This window comes from Saccopteryx leptura, chromosome 3 (genome assembly GCF_036850995.1).
Source record: "Saccopteryx leptura isolate mSacLep1 chromosome 3, mSacLep1_pri_phased_curated, whole genome shotgun sequence".
NCBI classification, from domain to species: Eukaryota; Metazoa; Chordata; class Mammalia; order Chiroptera; family Emballonuridae; genus Saccopteryx; species Saccopteryx leptura.
The window spans coordinates 287620462-287638517 of NC_089505.1; the positions used below are offsets into that span (position 1 = coordinate 287620462).

Genomic DNA, 18056 nt, shown 5'->3' on the forward strand with positions numbered 1-18056 from the left:
CAGGAAAAAATGAGTAACTCCCCAAGGTGACTTCAAATTCAAGATTAAATACCATTTTAATAGGGAAGTATGCTTGGGAAGAGTAAATTACTTTTAGGAAAGATGAATGGGCCCTTGGAAGAAATGGGAGGTATGCTTGCTTGTGACCAAGTTCGTCTGCTGTGACAAGAGTCAGTCTTCCCTGGGTGAAGGAACTCCTGGGGAGGGGATCTGTGACACTTGAGTTCCTTTTGGGGGCTCTGTCTTTAGGCAGAGAGGGGAAGTCCAAAAAAGTCCCTCACTGCATTTGCTGTTTCTCAGGTGCCCACAGCTCAAAATCATCAATATGCCAAAGCGGCATATTTTGGGGCATTGTGTCCTGAACTCTTACAGTCATAAAGTGGGGTGACATATTCTACTACTCTTAAAATATAAGGGGAGACATTTAACAAAGATTTGTTCAATCAGCAAATATGTTGACTCTATACTGTGTAACAGGCACTACAGATAAAATGGGGACCACCTGACCAGGTGATAGTGAAATGGGTAGAGCAGGGGTCCCCAAACTTTTTACACAGGGGGCCAGTTCACTGTCCCTCAGACCGTTGGAGGGCCGGACTATAAAAAAAACTATGAACAGCCTGACCTGTGGTGGCGCAGTGGATAAAGCGTCAACCTGGAAATGCTGAGGTCGCCGGTTCGAAACCCTGGGCTTGCCTGGTCAAGGCACATATGGGAGTTGATGCTTCCAGCTCCTCCCCCTTCTCTCTGTCTCTCTCTCCTCTCTCTCCCTCTCTGTCTCTCTCTCTCCCTCTCTCTCTCCTCTCTAAAAATGAATAAATAAATTTTTAAAAAATTAAAAAAAAACAAAAAAAAAACTATGAACAAATCCCTATGCACACTGCACATATCTTATTTTAAAGTAAAAAAACAAAACAGGAACAAATACAATATTTAAAATAAAGAACAAGTAAATTTAAATCAACAAACTGACCAGTATTCAATGGGAACTATGGGCCTGCTTTTGGCTAATGAGATGGTCAATGTCCGGTTTCATATTTATCACTGCTAGCCGTAACAAGTGATATGACACGCTTCCAGAGCCATGACACATGCGTCCCACATCACTGGAAGTAGTACTTACTGTATGTGAGCGACGCCGCCACATACAGTGCTCCTCTCACTGACCACCAGTGAAAGAGGTGCCCCTTCCAGAAGTGCTGTGGGGGGCGAATAAATGGCCTCAGGGGGCTGCATGCGGCCCGCGGACCATAGTTTGGGGACCCCTGGGATAGAGCATTGACCTGGGACACTGAGGGCCCAGGTTCGAAACCCTAAGGTCTTTGGCTTGAGCCCAGAGGCCACTGGCTTGAATCCCAAAGTCACTGGCTTGAGCCCAAGGTCACTGGCTTGAGCAAGGGGTCACTGGCTGGGCTGGAACCCCCCAGTCAAGGCACATATGAGAAAGCAATCAATGAACAACTAAGGTGCTGCAACTATGAGTGGATGTTTCTCATCTCTCTATCTTCCTGTCTATCTCTGTCTCTGTCTCTCTCACTTAAAAAAGGGGGAAAAAATGGGGACCACTACAGACTTGGTCTCTGACCTCATGCACGGAAAATCTACAACTGAAGGAAGAAAGAGAAGAGTAGGGCAAAGATGCAGAAGGAAAAGAAAAGAAAAATATATAGAATTCCAAAGGAGTGAGGAGTTCCAGTAATGGCTAACTCAGTACGGTATCTGTGATAATGTACTTTGTTTAAATCCCAGCCATCTGCTCCTACATCAGACACATACATAACCTCCCCCACATACATATACATCCCAATAATACCATGGTGATATATTTTTCATGATTTCCCACAGTTGATAATAAAAAATACACTTGACTCAAACCAATGGATTGTGACCCAGATCTAAGTATAAATATAGTGGAAGTCATAAGTTTCTTTAGTGACAGTCTTACTAATTAAACTATTTGTCCTGTTTTTAGCCACATTGGATAGTTTTTCTTTTTAAAGTTGTTATGAATGTTGTTTGTAGCGGCATCAATAAGCCAAGAATTCAGTTACTCAATCACACAGATTACTCATCATCGCCTGTTCATAACAGAACCCTAAAATGTTTAAGATTTCTGATGCAAATCAAAATCTCATCATCACTTGTCATTGCTAAATTAAATGACAGGATAATAACATTACATTAAAACCATTTTTCTCTTGATTGAGTACCTTTTTCAGAAGTGAACCTTGTAGATGTATATTTTTTTTCATCAGTACTATAAATGCATTTAGAATCCAAGATAAAAATAGAATTGAAAAGGGGAGGAGAGGAGTGGGATGTTTTCAAATTATTGATGAATGTCTTGAATCTCAAATAACTATAGTTGACAATGCGGTGCTCGGGAATGGAGTAGTTTAGCTCAAATTATTGAGACTTTTAGCACTACCTAAGGAAGGTTCACAGGTTTAACTTGGTCTTTATTAACACAATCATATGTTCTCATCAACGGTCATATCACATCCATTACAAACAGGCTGTTGGCCGCCCTTAAGCATCTACGGCCATACCACCCTGAACGCGCCGGATCTCGTCTGATCTCGGAAGCTAAGCAGGGTCAGGCCTGGTTAGTACTTGGATGGGAGACAAACAGGCTGTTAGTGACCTGTAGGAATTGGCATTGTTCTGGTACTCTAACATAGTAAGATACTGGTTTCAGATAAATCACAGCCTATGTGGGAAATGAACATAAATTTCTAATCTACTAAGACAAAATAGGTTCTCAGTCAATTTACCATTGTGAACTTCGCTCTTGGCCATCCTTTCCTGCCTAACGCTAATTAACCTTTTGGTCACACCTACCACTCTCCATCTGCTTCATCAGGCCCTTGCCCCACTTCTTGTGGCCAACCAATCCTCATGCCAATGAGCCCATCTTCTTTGCTGGCCCCGCCACCCAGAACGCCTTTCCATTTTAAAGACTTCTGTCCTTCAGAGGTTGTTTCCTCACATCTTCCACCTTTAATGCTACGAAGATCATGTACTGATCAAACAAACCTTTTACTCCTACTTTTTTGGCTCAGTAACATGTCAGTAAAAATCCTTTGCTCCTGGAGAAGCTGATTAATAGGTACAGTCTGAAACAAGGTTGGCTATGAGTTGACAATAGTTGAAGCTGAGTGATGGGTATAGGGGAAATCGATAAACTATTTTCTCTAGTTTCATATGTTTGGATTTTTCTATAGTAAAAATTTTAAACTAAACTTAGCCCTTTAGAATTAAAATTTTTTGTTGTTGTTGTTGTTGTTGTTGTTTTTTCTGAAGCTGGAAACAGGGAGAGACAGTCAGACAGACTCCCGCATGCGCCCAACCAGGATCCACCTGGCACGCCCACCAGGGGCGATGCTCTGCCCACCAGGGGGCAATGCTCTGCCCCTCCGGGGCGTCGCTCTGCCGCGACCAGAGCCACTCTAGCGCCTGGGGCAGAGGCCAAGGAACCATCCCCAGCGCCTGGGCCATCTTTGCTCCAATGGAGCCTTGGCTGCGGGAGGGGAAGAGAGAGACAGAGAGGAAGGAGGGGATGGGGGTGGAGAAGCAAATGGGCGCTTCTCCTATGTGCCCTGGCCGGGAATCGAACCCGGGTCCCCCGCACGCCAGGCCAACGCTCTACCGCTGAGCCAACCGGCCAGGGCTAGAATTAAATTTTTAAAATAGATGCTCTTTTTGAGTCAGAGCATGAAATGGGTAATATGTACTATGGATTAGGGCAAAAACCTGGACCTGCCATCTAAATCCCCCACCCCCATCCCCACCCAGGTTCTTCAGGTCCTGGAATTGCAACTTCTCTCCTCTCCTCAGGTCCTGAACACGATTACCAGAATCCTGGTATGCTTCCTGCTTCTTATTAAAGCGACCAGATAAAGCTGGACAGAAACACACATTAAATTATTCTCATTTATTAAGTCCCACTGTGAATAAAGCTCTGTGCTGGGCATTGAGAAAGGACAATATGACGTTACTTTCCTCTGAGAGTTCCCCAAGATGGACAACAGGCAGCCATTGACAACCCTGACGCAGTACAGACACTAGGAACTGTCATCCGACGTGGAGCTGCGGTAGCGCAGGGCAGGGGGCAGAGAGGAATTCTGCCAAGCAGACGCATTCTCGAAAGTGCTGCAAACTACTATGTTGTGTTGAAGGCAAAGGTGCTCTTCCCTGCTTCTGCCTGCAGCTCACATTGCTTAAAGCTCCATCAACGTGCTCTTCTGAGGAACTTAAAATGATTACGGTTACCAAAGGGTTTTCTTTTTTTCCTTCTCTTTTTACATCATGATATAGTCTTACTTCTCGTTTGCCAAAAACTGGAGAAACCATCCACGGACATAAGTTTTTCATTGGCTTTGGAGGGAAAGGTGCCAACCAGTGTGTCCAAGCTGCTAGGCTGGGAGCGAAGACGTCCATGGTGTGCAAGGTAAGTGTCAAGTCCGGTGGAGAAGGTTCTAAAGGTAAGAATATGGTTTTAAGGCTTGAGTTCATTGTTTTTTAGTTTTTTAAACTATTTTAAAGTGAATAATTCAGTGGCATCATAGTACAATGACAGCGTTGTACAACTTCCATTTCTATCTAGTTCAGAACACTTCCATCATTCCAGAATAAAACTCCTTACATTAAGCAGTTTCTCCCCATTTCTCCCTCCCCTTAGCCCCTGGCAACCACCAGCCTCCATCCTGTCTCTATGGATTTATCTATTTCTGAAGATTTCCTATAAATGGAATCATGTGATATGTGACATTTTGTGTCTGGCTTTCACTTAGCATAATGTTTTTACAGTTCATCTACCTTATAGCTGTATCGGTACTTCAAGCCTTTTGTGACTGAATCATATTTCATGGTATATGCCACGACTTGTTTATCCATTTATCTGCTGATGGACACTGGTGCTGCTTCCACCTTTGGGCTGTTGTGAACAGTGCTGCTGTACACATGCTTGTACATGTACTTGTTTGAATACCTGTTTAATTCTTTTATTTTTTAATTGAATTTATGGGTTAACTAAATCATATAGGTTTCAGCTGCACAATTCTACATCTCTGTATGCTGTACTGTGTGTTCACCCTCTTGAACACCAGTAATGCTTTTAGAAGGTCACTGTTTTGGAAGATTTAAATAGGAAAGAGTAATCTTCCTTGTTTTTAATATTAGTTTCTACGTTACTGAATCTTCTGGGAAGTAGCAGTCCTCAAATAATTGAATGCTGTGTTTCCTGAATTGAATGAGTTTATAACTAGAACATGAGAACCAAGAAGAATTAGTCTGCTCCGATGGGTTTATCTAGTCCAGTTTCTAAACAACAGCATGAGTCATCCTGTTTTTAGCAGGTTTTACTGCAACAACACAGCTTTAGGAAACTCGTTTTAATAACGTGACTGATGCTTGGGGCCGTGGGCGCACGATGTGGTATGCAGATGATGTTTTACTAAGTTGCACACCTAAACCTATACCCCAATAAATTCAATTAAAAATAAATATTTTTTTAAACTGGTGATTTGCTTATCTCTAAGTTATTTCCCTCTAATACTGGACTTTACCTGGGTATCTGTATGGAGATAAAAAATGGCTTCAGCTAAAACCTATGCAGGGTTACTTTGCTTAGATAACCTGGGACATTTAGATACGGATTTATAAATATTTAAGATTAAACAAATTGTTTAATATTCTTAGACTTTGTACAAGAAAAATAAAATCTGGTTGTTGTTTTTTTTCTTTGTATTTTTCTGAAGCTGGAAACGGGGAGAGACAGTCAGACAGACTCCCGCATGCGCCGGACCGGGATCCACCGGGCACGCCCACCAGGGGCGACGCTCTGCCCACCAGGGGGCGATGCTCTGCCCCTCCGGGGCATCGCTCTGCCACTACCAGAGCCACTCTAGCGCCTGGGGCAGAGGCCAAGGAGCCATCCCCAGCGCCCGGGCCATCCCTGCTCCAATGGAGCCCCGGCTGCGGGAGGGGAAGAGAGAGACAGAAAGGAAGGGGGGGGGTGGAGAAGCAAATGGGCGCTTCTCCTATGTGCCCTGGCCAGGAATCGAACCCGGGTCCCCCACACGCCAGGCCGACGCTCTACCGCTGAGCCAGGGCCTAAAATCTGTTTTATAGTGGAAGTTACTGTTATCCATTAATCATATTTCTTTCAAGAATGAAATATATTTTTTAAAGGTTTTTTTTTAATTTTTATTTTATTTATTCATTTTAGAGAGGAGAGAGAGGGAGAGAGAGAGACAGAGAGAGAGAGAGGAGAGAGAGACAGGGGGAGGAGCTGGAAGCATCAACTCCCATATGTGCCTTGACCAGGCAAGCCCAGGGTTTCGAACCAGCGACCTCAGCATTTCCAGGTCGATGCTTTATCCACTGCACCACCACAGGTCAGGCCATAAAATATATTTTTATTAAGCAAATTAGCCAAGCTGCTTTATGGCAGTTTTTTAAAGATGATAAAGTCTAAGTAGCAACCAAAATCATGAAATTACTCAAGGTAAAATTGAACAAATGGAACAAAAGAAAAACAGAGTAGGCCTGACCTGTGGTGGCACAGGGGATAAAGCGTCAATGTGGAATGCTGAAGTCGCCGGTTTGAAACCCCAGGCTTGCCTGGTCAAGGCACATGAGAGTTGATGCTTCCTGCTCCTCCCCTCCCCCTCCTCTCTCTCTTTCTCTCTCTCTCATCTCATCTCTCTAAAATGATTAACTAAATAAAAAAACAGAGCCTGACCAGGTGGTGGCACAGTGGATAGAGCGTCGGACTGGGATGTGGAAGGACCCAGGTTCAAGACCCCGAGGTCACCAGCTTGAGCGCGGGCGGGCTCATCTGGCTTGAGCAAAAAGCTCACCAGCTTGGATCCAAGGTCGCTGGCTCCAGCAAGGGGTTACTCAGTCTGCTGAAGGCCCGCGGTCAAGGCACATATGAGAAAGCAATCAATGAACAACTAAGAAGTCGCAACGCGCAACGAAAAACTAATGATTGATGCTTCTCATCTCTCTCTCCGTTCCTGTCTGTCTGTCCCTGTCTATCTCTGCCTATGTAAAAAAAAAAAAAAAACAGAGTAAATTTACTATGGTTTTCTTAGCAACATTAACTTACCTAGTATTGTCCTGCAACAAACTTAAATTCAAGCTCTGATGAAGTAAGACTTATGGCATGTGCAAAACATCTTATGTTGAGCTAAGGAGAGGTATTTGTCAAGCTATTGTGGCAAGGACTATTAAGCAGGAGTCCATCAATATGAACACAGTGAAATGTATATAATGAAACACTTCAAGTAGTTAAGAGTTGTGTAGTCAGTACTTAATTGAGTCATGGGCCAAAGTTATAGTCCAAGGATAATTGGAGATATTTTGAGATTAAGAATCCAGGCGATATCATAGAAAATGAAGATCTTTTTGGCAGGGCAAAGAACCTGTTAGGACACCTTTCACAGGACTTTACCTGATTTTATTTCCTTCCCCTCCCTTCCATTAAAGTCAAATGTTAGAGAGGAGGAAGGTATTTCTAAACATCAAAAAATGGTAGCTCAGAGGGACTATGGTAGAGTAAAGAGCTCAGATGTATTGGCCCAATATGAGCCCAGAGACCCTGCTTCCTGTGCAGGTAGAAAGAAGCCACGAAGGCTCCATTGGAGCAAAGATGGCCCAGGCGCTGGGAATGGCTCCTTGGCCTCTGCCCCAGGTGCTAGAGTGGCTCTGGTCGCAACAGAGCAACGCCCCAGATGGGCGTGCCGGGTGGAAACCCGGTCGGCTCATGCAGGAGTCTGTCTGACTGCCTCCCCGTTTCCAGCTTCAGAAAAATACAAAAAAAAAAAAGAAAGAAAGAAGCCATGAGCAGACATGGACCTAAGTGACCATATGGCTCAGCAATCCCTCTACTGGGTATCTACCCAAAAAACTCGAACACATTGGTATGCAAAGATACATGCACCCTCATGTTCATTCCAGCATTATTCACAGTGGCCAAGACATGAAAACAACCAAAGTGTTCCTTGATAGAGGATTGGATAAAGAAGATGTGATATATATATATATATATATATATATATATTGTGATATATATATATATATATATATATATATATATATATATATAACAGAAGACTATTCAGCCATAAGAAATGATGATATATTGCCATTTATGACAACATGGATGAACTTTGAGAACATTATAGTAGGTGAAGTAAGTAAATCAGAAAAAGCTAAGAACTATATGATTTCACACATAGGTGGACTATAAAACTGAGACTCATGGACATAGGTAAAAGTAAAGCAGTTATCCAGAGGAAGGGGTTAGGGTTGGGGACAGGGGAGTAAAGAGGGACAAATATATGGTGGCAGAAAATTATTTGACTTTGAGTGATGAGCATACAACTCAATCAACAGTTCAAATGCTATAGAAATGTTCACCTGAACCCTCTGTACTCTTATTGATCAATGTCACCCTATTAAATTTAATTTTTAAATAAAATTTTAAAAAAAGAAAATATATTCAGAGAAATTGAAAAAAAAAATGTCAGCAAACTGGGAGGACCTCCAAGAAGTTACCTGATCATGCTTCCTTCAGATGTGACACAAACTCTCTAATACAAGTAGCCATTTCCTTTCCAAGTGGTCAGGTCTGAAGTTCTGTGACAGAGGGTTATGTGAGAGCAATGCTGCTCAAAGACTGGTCCTCAGGCCAGGCTGCTGTCACTAGACTAGACAGTACAGAAATTGAGAGTAAACAAATATTTATTACAATTTGACAGAGTAATTTTATGATTGTTGAATATAATAGTAATAAATTAGGTCTTGTCTTTTATATGACTGTTTTCATTTCATTGTTGTTTTATTTTACAAAATTATTAGTCTTTGCATTAAAAATGGAAGAAAAAAACCTGAGCCTTTGCCACAGCTTGAAAAGCAGGGTATTAGAGTACCCATCATCTTAACCTTCTGGTACCTTTCATGTTAGATTACTATGGGACATCAGGCCTTTCCAGGTAATATACAATACAATGAAATGAAATCTGTCCTTTTCTGAACCATGTTGAAAGACAACTGGCTAAAACTAATTGGCTGTGTTGATTGGAACACCTGGCCAGAAGTCCAAATAAGTAACTCTAACCAAATAAACTATGCCTTACATAGAAAGAATGGAAGAACTTCAGTGGTAGTCAAACTGGTCCCTACCGCCCACTAGTGGGCATTCCAGCTTTCACGGTGGGCGGTAGCAGAGCAACCAAAGTATAAATAAAAAGATTTAACTATAGTAAGTTGTTTTATAAAGACTTAGTGAAACTAAGTCTGCCAAACTTAGCAAAAATCCAACATAAAGTACTTGGTAAGTAATTATTATTATATGCTTTAACTTGCTATAACTGCTTTATAAATTTTATAAAGTTACTTCCCTACTTTATAAATCACCATTACTGTGGGACTGGTGGGCAGTTAGAAAATTTTACTACTAACAGAGATACAAAAGTGGGCGGTAGATATAAAAAGGTTGACTACCCCTGCTCTAGAGTATCACAAACCCACCACCACTCTCAGATAAGCAGGACTGATAATGGTGATTGTAACATTAACTTTGTATATTAAAGGTAAACACCATTATTAAGGTAAAACCATTTACCTGGGATTTAAACAACCAGCAAGCTTAAATTTTATATTTTTCTTTTCTCTTTTATTATAAAGCCACAAATGAAAAGTTAAAAAGTTAATATGAGGGATATATTCAAAAAAGCAACTGCTGGGTTTTGTTACAACAAATACAGTTTAGTCTCCTAAACCCGTGTTCATTTTGATCCTCAGGCACTGAAAGTCACAAAATGTCTTGAATCATAGCTCAGTTTTAGTATTAATTACATTTTCACATATTCTAACTTTGAAAATTGGTAACCCATTTTCATGTATGTGATTTAGCAAAATATTCAATTCCATATGACCTCAGATAAGATATCTTGGTCCTCTATATTTTATTTACCTCAAATATATGTTGATGGGTAGAATTACTAGAGGTTTTCAACCATTCAAGGATTCCAAGCAGCCCTTTCCTCAAACATTTTGAAATATAGATGTTGACCATGACAGTGTAACTGAAGCTACCCTCCTCGGCGTTAGGTCATTGTTGTGGACTGTGGACGCCACTGACTGGCTCCGCCTCCAAGCAAAAAGAGCCTTCCCCGTGTGTGAGTGAGGGACACGCTCCTGACCGCCCATCCTACTTCATGTCTCTCTACAGCTGCGCTGTCCAATATAGCACCCACTAACCACGTGTGGCCATTTAGATTTAAATGTAATTAAAATTTAGAATTGAGTTCTTCAATCACACTGCTGCATTTTAAGTGTTTCATCATTGCAGAAAGTTCCACTGAACAGTGCAACTCTACAATATTCAGGGTAGAACTGAGCCTGGGATTTCCTCTTTTTTTTTTTTTTTTTAGATTTTATTTAGGCCCTGGCTGGTTGGCTCAGCGGTAGAGCATCGGCCTGGTGTGCTGGGGACCCGGGTTCGATTCCCGGCCAGGGCACACAGGAGAAGAGCCCATTTGCTTCTCCACCCCCACCCCCTCCTTCCTCTCTGTCTCTCTCTTCCCCTCCCACAGCCAAGGCTCCATTGGAGCAAAGATGGCCCGGGCGCTGGGGATGGCTCCTTGGCCTCTGCCCCAGGCGCTAGAGTGGCTCTGGTCGCGGCAGAGCATCGCCCCCTGGTGGGCAGAGCGTCGCCCCTGGTGGGCGTGCCGAGTGGATCCCGGTCAGGCGCATGCGGGAGTCTGTCTGACTGTCTCTCCCCGTTTCCAGCTTCAGAAAAATACAAAAAAAAAAAAAAGATTTTATTTATTGGTTGTATATAGAGAGGAGCAGGGAGGAGGTAGTGAGAAATATCAACTCATAATTGCTTCACTTTAGTTGTTCATTGATTGCTTGTCACATGTGCCTTAACCAGACAAGCCCGGGGTTTCGAACCAGCGACCTCAGAAATGCCAGGTCGGTGTTTTATCCACTGCACCACCACAGGTCAGGCATAGAATTTCCTTAAGAGCATCTCAGGTTCTGTGCAGTTACCTTAGCTCACGTGTGAGTGGTTGTCCATAGTTCCAGATGACCTGGATTCTTTCACCTGGAAATAGGCACACACAGCCTACCTCAGACTGTGCAGTTTTCCCAGAATCTCTCTGTCCAGAGTTACTTCACTGATGCCACTGACAGAATATTTGAGTGCCTTTAAGAGAAGCAAAACCACCTGACCAGGCGGTGGCGCAGTGGATAGAACGTTGGACTGGGATGCAGAGGACCCAGGTTCGAGACCCCGAGCTCGCCAGTTTGAGCGCAGGCTCATCTGGTTTGAGCAAAAGACCACCAGCTTGAACCCAAGGCCCCTGGCTCCAGCAGGGGGTTGCTGAGGGCCCACGGTCAAGGTACATGTGAGAAAGCAATCAATGAACAACTAGGGTGTTGCAACGCGCAATGGAAAACTAATGATTGATGCTTCTCATCTCTCTCCATTCCTGTCTGTCTGTCCCTGTCTATCCCTCTCTCTAATTCACTCCCTGTCTCTGTAAAAAATAAATAAATATATAAAATTAAAAAAAGAAAAAAAGAGAAGCAAAACCTTGAATAAACCTTTCTTCAGCCACAACTAGAACAGCATGGGTGCCTGTAATTGTTTCCCTTTTTTTTTTTTTTTAATTGTGTCCCTTTAAGAATGATAAATAGGCCTAAGGAAAATGGAAAGGTGATCAAATACTTAATGGAACACCTTCAATGCACAAGGTGCACAAGGCTTAAGGACAGATAAATGGATACTAAGCTAGTCTCCAATAAACTTTGAGGAAGACTAGACTTTAAGGAGTCTTGTTTAGGCAAACAAGATAAGGTAGTATTTAATTAAATGCCTAATTATATAGTATCCATTAGGAATACTGTAGGAGTTCTGGAAATAAAAAGAGTAATGAGGGGTAAATAGGAAGGTAGGCCTTACACTGATGCTTGAAAAACAGATGAGGTTTGATTAAGTGGAAGAGAGAGGAAAGGGCCTCTGAGTTCTCATAAGTGAAGGCAAGAAATAGATATGAATATGTTGTACTCGCATAGGATTTTAACATAGATGATAATGTCAAGTTGATAGTGCCTCTGCAGACCACTCTGAAAAACATAAACCCAACTATTTTTGCCAAATGTGAGTTTTGGAAAGATAGAAGCAAGCTTGGCCCATGTCAAAATGAGACTAGAGTCAACAAACACAAGCCAGAGAAGTCTTTCGGGCTTCACAATACCTCCATGCCAGTACTGGACCCTGATGGCTCCTCGCCCCAGCACATTCTGCAGGCCACACTTCTCCGCACTCCCACTTAGTTGACTTACCAACCTTGTACCAGGCAAGCCTGTGCTTTCCCTCTTCATTTCTTCCATATAGACAAAACTTGACAAACACTCTCCCCACTTTAATCCTGCAACCGGTGGTCCTCAACCGGAGACCACACCTTATAATCACTTGGGGGGTGCGCCAAGGTCCCCCCCTGCAGAGGGTTGGATTGAATTGGTCTGTGGTGTATACCTGGACATAAAGATGTTTATAAGCTCCTTGGGAGATACTGATGAGCAGCTGAAGTTTAGAACTATTGGTTTCTCTGCCTGCCAGAGATAATGCACACCAGTCCCACCCTACAGCCTGGCTCAGAAGGAACAATTTGCTGAAAATGTAGTAAAGAATTTTAATTAGCTTGATAACAGCAGAACTGAAATTAGATTCCAGGTTTCCTGACTTCCATATGCACCATTTTGCTTCATGGCCAAAATACTTACAATTAAAGTTTTCATATCAACTTGATAGTCAACATATGACAGGAAAATGAGGAAGCCTCCAAAGATACCTATGAAGATTCCTTTATAATAGTGCTTATTATGTCAAGGGCCTTTCGTTTGTATCATTCACTGTGAGATTTCAAGACACTTGCACTCGGTCTCAATGGCAGGCTGTGAATGACACCTTTGCTTCCGTTCTACTCTTCTGGCTTCTGGCTATCAGTTTCCAGTTACTGGGGAAGAGGCTTAAATGTGAGTCAGAAATAAGCAAATGGGATTGGAAGGTGTTCACTTCTCACAACCTTTTAAAAAATAAATCCAGAAGAATAAATGAATATGTAAGAAGTTCTGAGGGTGGGGAAATAGGGAAGATGGCATTCTTTTGGTGTAACATTGCGTGTGTCATCTGTGCCACTCGGATATGCGATTTAGATCACTCAAAGCAGAGATACTCTCGCAGTTGGCTATATTATTCTCATGAAAGTAACAGGATATATGATTATGTTGAACAGCATTAGTTATACCAAACCATTAACAGAGTTGTTATGTTTTGATTAGAATAATAACAGTAATAAATACAGTCTCATTTTTAAAACAATTTAATGTACCCACATGCTTGCTTCCATGAGCAAATGCTCTTCTGTTTGAAAATAGGAAGCAACAGGAAGAAATGAAACATCAGAGAGAACCAGATGAGTATGAAGGTAGTTTATAAGATTGAATCCAAGCAGCAGGAGCCCTGCCCTGTCCCCCAAGAATAGCAGCCTGACGATGATGATGATTATGATGGTGATGGCGATGGACTAAACCTTTATTTAATCAACTGCAACTTTAAACATACTTTTATGCGTATTTTTTTATATTCACAGCAAATTTGCTGTCACTTTCCAGATAACGGCCCTGAGGCCTAAAGAGAATTAAAGTGGCTCACCCAAAATCACACAGCTAGTATGAAGGGGATTCCAGGACACAAATGAAAATATTGTCTTCCTATTCTTTGGCTTTACATCACTTCTTTTACTTTGTAATGTATCACTATGACCTAGATGTAAAGTTACTGGCGCTAGATTTACTTCCCTTAATCCTTAGCAGTGTTGTTACTTTTCTGTTATTGTTTAGTTAGCAGATGATTATTTTTGGCAAAGGAATATCAAAGAAGGCAAAAACGAAGTATTTTGTCCTACATTTCACAGAGTTTAGAAGGCCAGCCAACAGACTTGCCAGGAAATCACTATTAGAATAAACCTGGAACCATAACCATCACCAAGGGACATAGCCAATCAGATGATGCTCTGAGCAGGAAGAAGACAGGCAGCTACTGCAGCCTCTAAAATACAAGTATAACAAAGTCTGCAAAATGCAATTACTCATTCCAAGATGGCCACGGAGTAGGCAGATGTTACAACAGCCACCTCCCAGGACCAAACTGGATTACAACTTAATTTAAGAACAACCATCGTGAAAAAACAACTTTGGACAAAACAAAGAGGACTCTACTATAACCAAGGATCACAGAAGAAGCCACACCAAGTCTGGTAGGAAGTGTGGAGATGCGATGGGGGCTGCCCCACTCCCAGGAGCGAGGGGTGGCGGAGTGCCTAAAAGGACTCTCACTGCACGGAGAGGGACCCTGAGAGGTGGGGGGCCTCAGCCCCAGGCCTGGAGCTCCAGCTTGGAGCCCCAGTGACTAGAAGAGGCAACCAGGCAGCATTGAGTGGTGAAAAGAGCAGGGTTTCTGTCTGCAGGAGGGAGACAGCTTTCAGAGTGACAGATTCAGCCTTAAAGGGCTTGCACAGAAAATCTTGCTCGCAGCCACTTGCCTGAGGCCCCGCGGGTGGGAGAGCTGAGAGGACTGGAATTGCATGAGGAAAGTGTAAAGTTGGAGGCACAGGGAGAGACATGGTGATGGTGACCGGAACACCTGCACGGAGTCATTCTCCGGGGCTAAAGTGGACATATACAGGGGAGGAGCGATCCTTTTGTCCTGTGCCAGTCTGGGGAAAGATAGCTGCCCCACCCCCAGAAATCTCTCCATATCCAGCCAGGGGAAAGGTGAAGAAGCAGGGGGCGGGTCAGTGACTCAAGTTTCCAGTGAGACCTGAGCTACACCTCCCCCCTCCACTGCTGAGAATGCCCCTCTGCCTGGAGAGCTGGGGGCAGGCCACACCTTTGGAACTCAGAAGCCACACCCACCACACTCCTGTGGCAACACCCTACTGAGATATGTAAAAAAAAGTCTGGATAGGGTGACAACTGGGACCAAAGAGCAAGCCAGGCCCACTGCCCCCACACTAATCCCGGAAGTTCCCTGCTGGGCCCAGCTAGTAGCTAACAATTAGAGGCAGCAGAAAGAGAAAATCAGAGGAAATCACACTTTTCTGAGGCTCACCTTGTTGGGGAGAAATAAAATTCAGGTCTCCAGCAGAGGCTGAGGGATTAGGCCCTGGAGTAAGGGCCACATTCCCTGTACTGAGCTACAGCCCAAGAGACCCCTGAAGTAGGGGGTCCCACTAACGTCATAGTCCCAACCTCAGCTGCCCTAACCCAACAAGTTTGCAATCTGTGCAGGGGTAGGTTAGGTGAGGCCAGTCGGGCCCACACTACAGTCTTTCAACAGAGGACTCTGGAAAGACAAGGCAGCTGCAAGAGGAGCTGGAACAGCTGAAAAGTGGAAGCAAATCTTTCAGAGCTTGCAGCTGGTACAAAGCTGCTGACAGCTCTAAGCAGGAGAAAGCTGATCCTTATAGACAGGTTGGCCCCTCCCACACTACCCAGGCACAGAAACCACCCGCACAAACAGCAAAAAGAGCAGTAACTGATGACAAGTATCCCATAGCTGATTACAAACAACAGATGATGCCAACCCAAGATCTAGAACCAACACATTTGATAGCTGGAAGCAGAAAACTTAAACCCTAGACTCAACTAGTTATTCAAACAGCACACCCAAAGGAGGAGTCTATACACAGAAAAAATGGGAAGACAGAGAAATGCAACCCAAATGAATCAACAAGAGAAATCCCCAGAAAAAGAACTGAATGAGATGGAAGTAACCAAATTTCTGGTTGCAGAGTTTAAAATAATGATTGTTAGGATGCTCAAAGATCTTAGCACAACAATGGATAGACATAATGAGCACCTAAATAAAGAGATAGCACCTGACCAGGCGGTGGCGCAGTGGATAGAGCAGTGGACTGGGATGTGGAAGGACCCAGGTTCGAGACCCCGAGGTCGCCAGCTTGAGCGTGGGCTCATTTGGCTTGAGCAAAAGCTCACCAGCTTGGACCCAGGGTCACTGGCTCCAGCAAGGGGTTACTCAGTCTGCTGAAGGCCCTCAGTCAAGGCACATATGAGAAAGCAATCAATGAACAACTAAGAAGTCGCAACACGCAATGAAAAACTAATCATTGATGCGTCTCATCTGTCTCCATTCCTGTCTGTCTGTCCCTATCTCTCTGACTCCCTCTCTGTCTCTGTAAAAAAAGTAAATAAAAAAAATTAAAAAATTAAATAAAGAGATAGCAAGCATCAGAAAGGACATTGAAATCATAAAAAAGAATCAGTCAGAAATGACAAATACAATATCAGAAATAAAGACAACACTAGAAGGAATTAAAAGCAGGCTGGACAAAGCAGAGGATCAAATCAGTGATTTAGAGGACAAGATAAACAAACGCATGAAAGAAGAGCAGGAAAAAGAAAAGACTCAAAAAGTCTGAGGAAATTCTAAGAGAGCTCTGTGACAACATGAAGAGAAACAACATCTGCATCCTAGGGGTTCCTGAAGGAGAAGAGAAAGAACAAAGGATAGAGAACCTGATTTAAGAAATCATAGCTGAAAACTTCCCTAAATTGATGAAGGAAAAAGTCACACAAGTTCAAGAAGCACAGAGAGTCCCATTAAAGAGGAACCCAAAGAGGTCAACACCAAGACACATCATAATTAAAATACCAAAATTAAGAGATAAAGAAAGAATACTAAAAGCTGCAAGAGAAAAGCAGTCAATTACCTACAGAGGAACCCCCAAAAGGATGACATCTAACTTTTCAACAGAAACACTAGAAGTCAGAAGGGAATGGCAAGAAATATTCAAAGTAATGCAAAACAAGAGCCTACAACCAAGACTTCTTTATCCAACAAGGTTATTGTTTAAAATTGAAGGAGAAATAAAAAGCTTCCCAGACAAAAAGAAACTAAAGGAATTCATTACAACTAAACCAATGCTGAAGGAAATGTTAAGGAGCCTGCTGTAAACAGAGCAAAGGAAAGAAAAAAAATTTAGAAAAAGAGGACTGTAGATTTAAAGAATAAAATGGCAATAAACAACTATATATCAATAATAACCTTAAATGTAGATGGATTAAATGCTCCAATCAAAAGATATAGGGTAGCTAAATGGATAAGAAAACAGGACCCATTCAAATGCTACCTACAAGAGACTCACCTTGAACAAAAGATACACATAGACTGAGAGTGAAGGGATGGAAAAAAGTATTTTACACAAACAGAAAGGAAAAAAAAGCTGGAGTAGCAATACTTCTATCTGGCAAAATAGACTTTAAAACAAAGGCCATAGTAAGAGATAAAGAAGGTCACTACATAATGATAAAGGGAGCAATCCAAAAGGAAGATATAACCATTATAAAGATCTATGCACCTAATATAGGAGCACCTAAATATATAAAGCAGATTTTGATTGACATAAAGGGCAAGATCAACAGCAATACTGTAGTAACGGGATTTTTTTTTTTTTTTTTTTTTTTTTTTTACAGAGACAGAGAGAGAGTCAGAGAGAGGGATAGACAGGAACGAAGAGAGATGAGAAGCATCAACCATTAGTTTTTCATTGCGCATTGCGACACCTTAGTTGCTCATTGATTGCTTTCTCATATGTACCTTGACCATGGGCCTTCAGCAGACCGAGTAACCCCTTGCTCGAGCCAGCGACCTTGGGTCCAAGCTGCCGAGCTTTTTGCTCAAGCCAGACGAGCCTGCGATCAAGCTGCCAACCTCGGGGTCTCGAACCTGGGTCCTTCCACATCCCAGTCCGACGCTCTATCCACTGCGCCACTGCCTGGTCAGGCAGTAACGGGATTTTAATACCTCACTAACATCAATGTATAGATCCTCAAGACAAAATTAACAAAGAAACAGCAGCCTTAAACGACATATTAGATCAACTGGATTTAATAGATATCTTCAGAGAACCTTTCACCCTAAAGCAGCAGAATATACATTCTTTTCAAGT

The 18056-nt window shown here is 42.6% G+C and overlaps 1 protein-coding gene across 1 annotated transcript in view; it reads left to right on the forward strand.

The window, feature by feature from the left end:
* Window positions 1-18056, forward strand: part of RBKS (ribokinase) — a 106235-nt gene that overhangs the window by 20488 nt on the left and 67691 nt on the right. The window contains exon 2 of the mRNA XM_066378626.1: window positions 4318-4450. Coding sequence (XP_066234723.1) covers window positions 4318-4450 — 133 coding nt within the window. The remainder of the gene's footprint in view (window positions 1-4317; window positions 4451-18056) is intronic.